The 1,513-nt window shown below is 71.6% G+C and overlaps 1 protein-coding gene across 1 annotated transcript; it reads left to right on the top strand.

Moving 5' to 3' along the window:
- Positions 1-127: 127 nt before the first annotated feature.
- Positions 128-1,190, top strand: AURANDRAFT_69287 (hypothetical protein; the record flags this gene model as incomplete). The annotated part of the gene is made up of 6 exons (XM_009045048.1): positions 128-190; positions 522-587; positions 656-721; positions 789-851; positions 922-987; positions 1,055-1,190. Coding segments are annotated over 6 exons (460 nt in total), but the record flags the coding sequence as incomplete, so codon positions are not given.
- Positions 1,191-1,513: the final 323 nt, after the last annotated feature.

Below are 1,513 nucleotides of genomic sequence, written 5' to 3'. Positions count from 1 at the left end.
GGACGGCGCGGCATGCCCAGTTATGATCTTCGGCAAGCCCTACGATCCCGAGACCACGACGTCCCTGTGAGTTCCCCCCGCGTCCCCGACGCCCGGCGCGCCGCGCGACCGACCTTCGGATTCGTAGGGACCTCGAGAACGGGATCACCGGCTCGATCCCGCCCGAGATCGGTCAGCTCACGGCGCTGACGTCCCTGCGAGTTCCCCCCGCGTCCCCCGACGCCCGGCGCGGCGCGCGACCGCCCCTCGGCGTCGCAGGTACCTCAGCGACGGGATCACCGGCTCGATCCCGCCCGAGATCGGTCAGCTCACGGCGCTGGCGTCCCTGCGAGTTCCCCCCGCGTCCCCCGACGCCCGGCGCGGCGCGCGACCGCCCCTCGGCGTCGCAGGTACCTCAACAGCAACCAGATCGACGGCCCGATCCCGACCGAGATCGGCCAGCTCACGGCGCTGACGGACCTGCGAGTCCCCCCGCGTCCCCGACGGCCGGCGCGGCGCGCGACCGCCCCTCGGCGTCGCAGGTACCTCGGCTGGAACAAGATCAACGGCCCGATCCCGCCCGAGATCGGTCAGCTCACGGCGCTGGCGTCCCTGCGAGTTCCCCCCGCGTCCCCCGACGCCCGGCGCGGCGCGCGACCGCCCCTCGGCGTCGCAGGTACCTCAACAGCAACCGGATCGACGGCCCGCTCCCGACCGAGTCCGGCCTGCTCACGGCGCTGACGTCACTGCGAGTTCCCCCCGCGTCCCCGACGCCCGGCGCGCCGCGCGACCGCCCCTCGACGTCGCAGGATCATCGTCAACAACGAGATCACCGGCACGTTCCCGACCGAGATCGGCCAGCTCACGGCGCTGTGGGTCCTGCGAGTCCCCCCCGCGTCCCCGACGCCCGGCGCGCCGCGCGACCGCCCCTAGGCATCGCAGGTACCTCAACGACAACAAGATCGACGGCCCGATCCCGACCGAGTTCGGCCAGCTCTCGGCGCTGACGTCCCTGCGAGTTCCCCCCGCGTCCCCGACGCCCGGCGCGCCGCGCGACCGCCCCTTGACGTCGCAGGTCCCTCGGCTACAACAAGATCACCGGCACGTTCCCGCCCGCCCTCTGCTACGTCGCGACTTGCCAGGCCGCTGGCAACCCCGATCTCGTCGCGCCGTGCGGCTCGACGGGCTGCTGCGATCTCAGGGACGGCGCGGTGTGCGCTTCCGAGACCGCGCCCAAGCCCGCGCCCGCGCCCACGCTTTCCAGTCAGTGCTCCCAAGCGTGCGAAGCAAAGTTCCTGCAAAAATGCGGAGGGCCCCATTACTGGTGCGAGCGGAACGAGAACTGGCGCTGCTTCGATGATCTTTACCGCGGCCACTCGATGTTCGAAGGCCAGTGCGAGATCGCATGCACGCCGACGGCCGCCATGATTCAGCCGACGTGCGATGCCTCGTGTCAGGGCACTTTCCCCGCGGGCTCGGACGTGCCCGACTCATCGCGGCCCTTGTGCTGCTCCCAAGCGTGCGAAGCAAAGTT

Source organism: Aureococcus anophagefferens (genome assembly GCF_000186865.1).
Source record: "Aureococcus anophagefferens unplaced genomic scaffold AURANscaffold_1294, whole genome shotgun sequence".
Lineage (NCBI taxonomy): Eukaryota > Pelagophyceae > Pelagomonadales > Pelagomonadaceae > Aureococcus > Aureococcus anophagefferens.
Note: the sequence above shows the minus strand (reverse complement) of the source record. Positions and strands in the feature narration are given on the sequence as shown.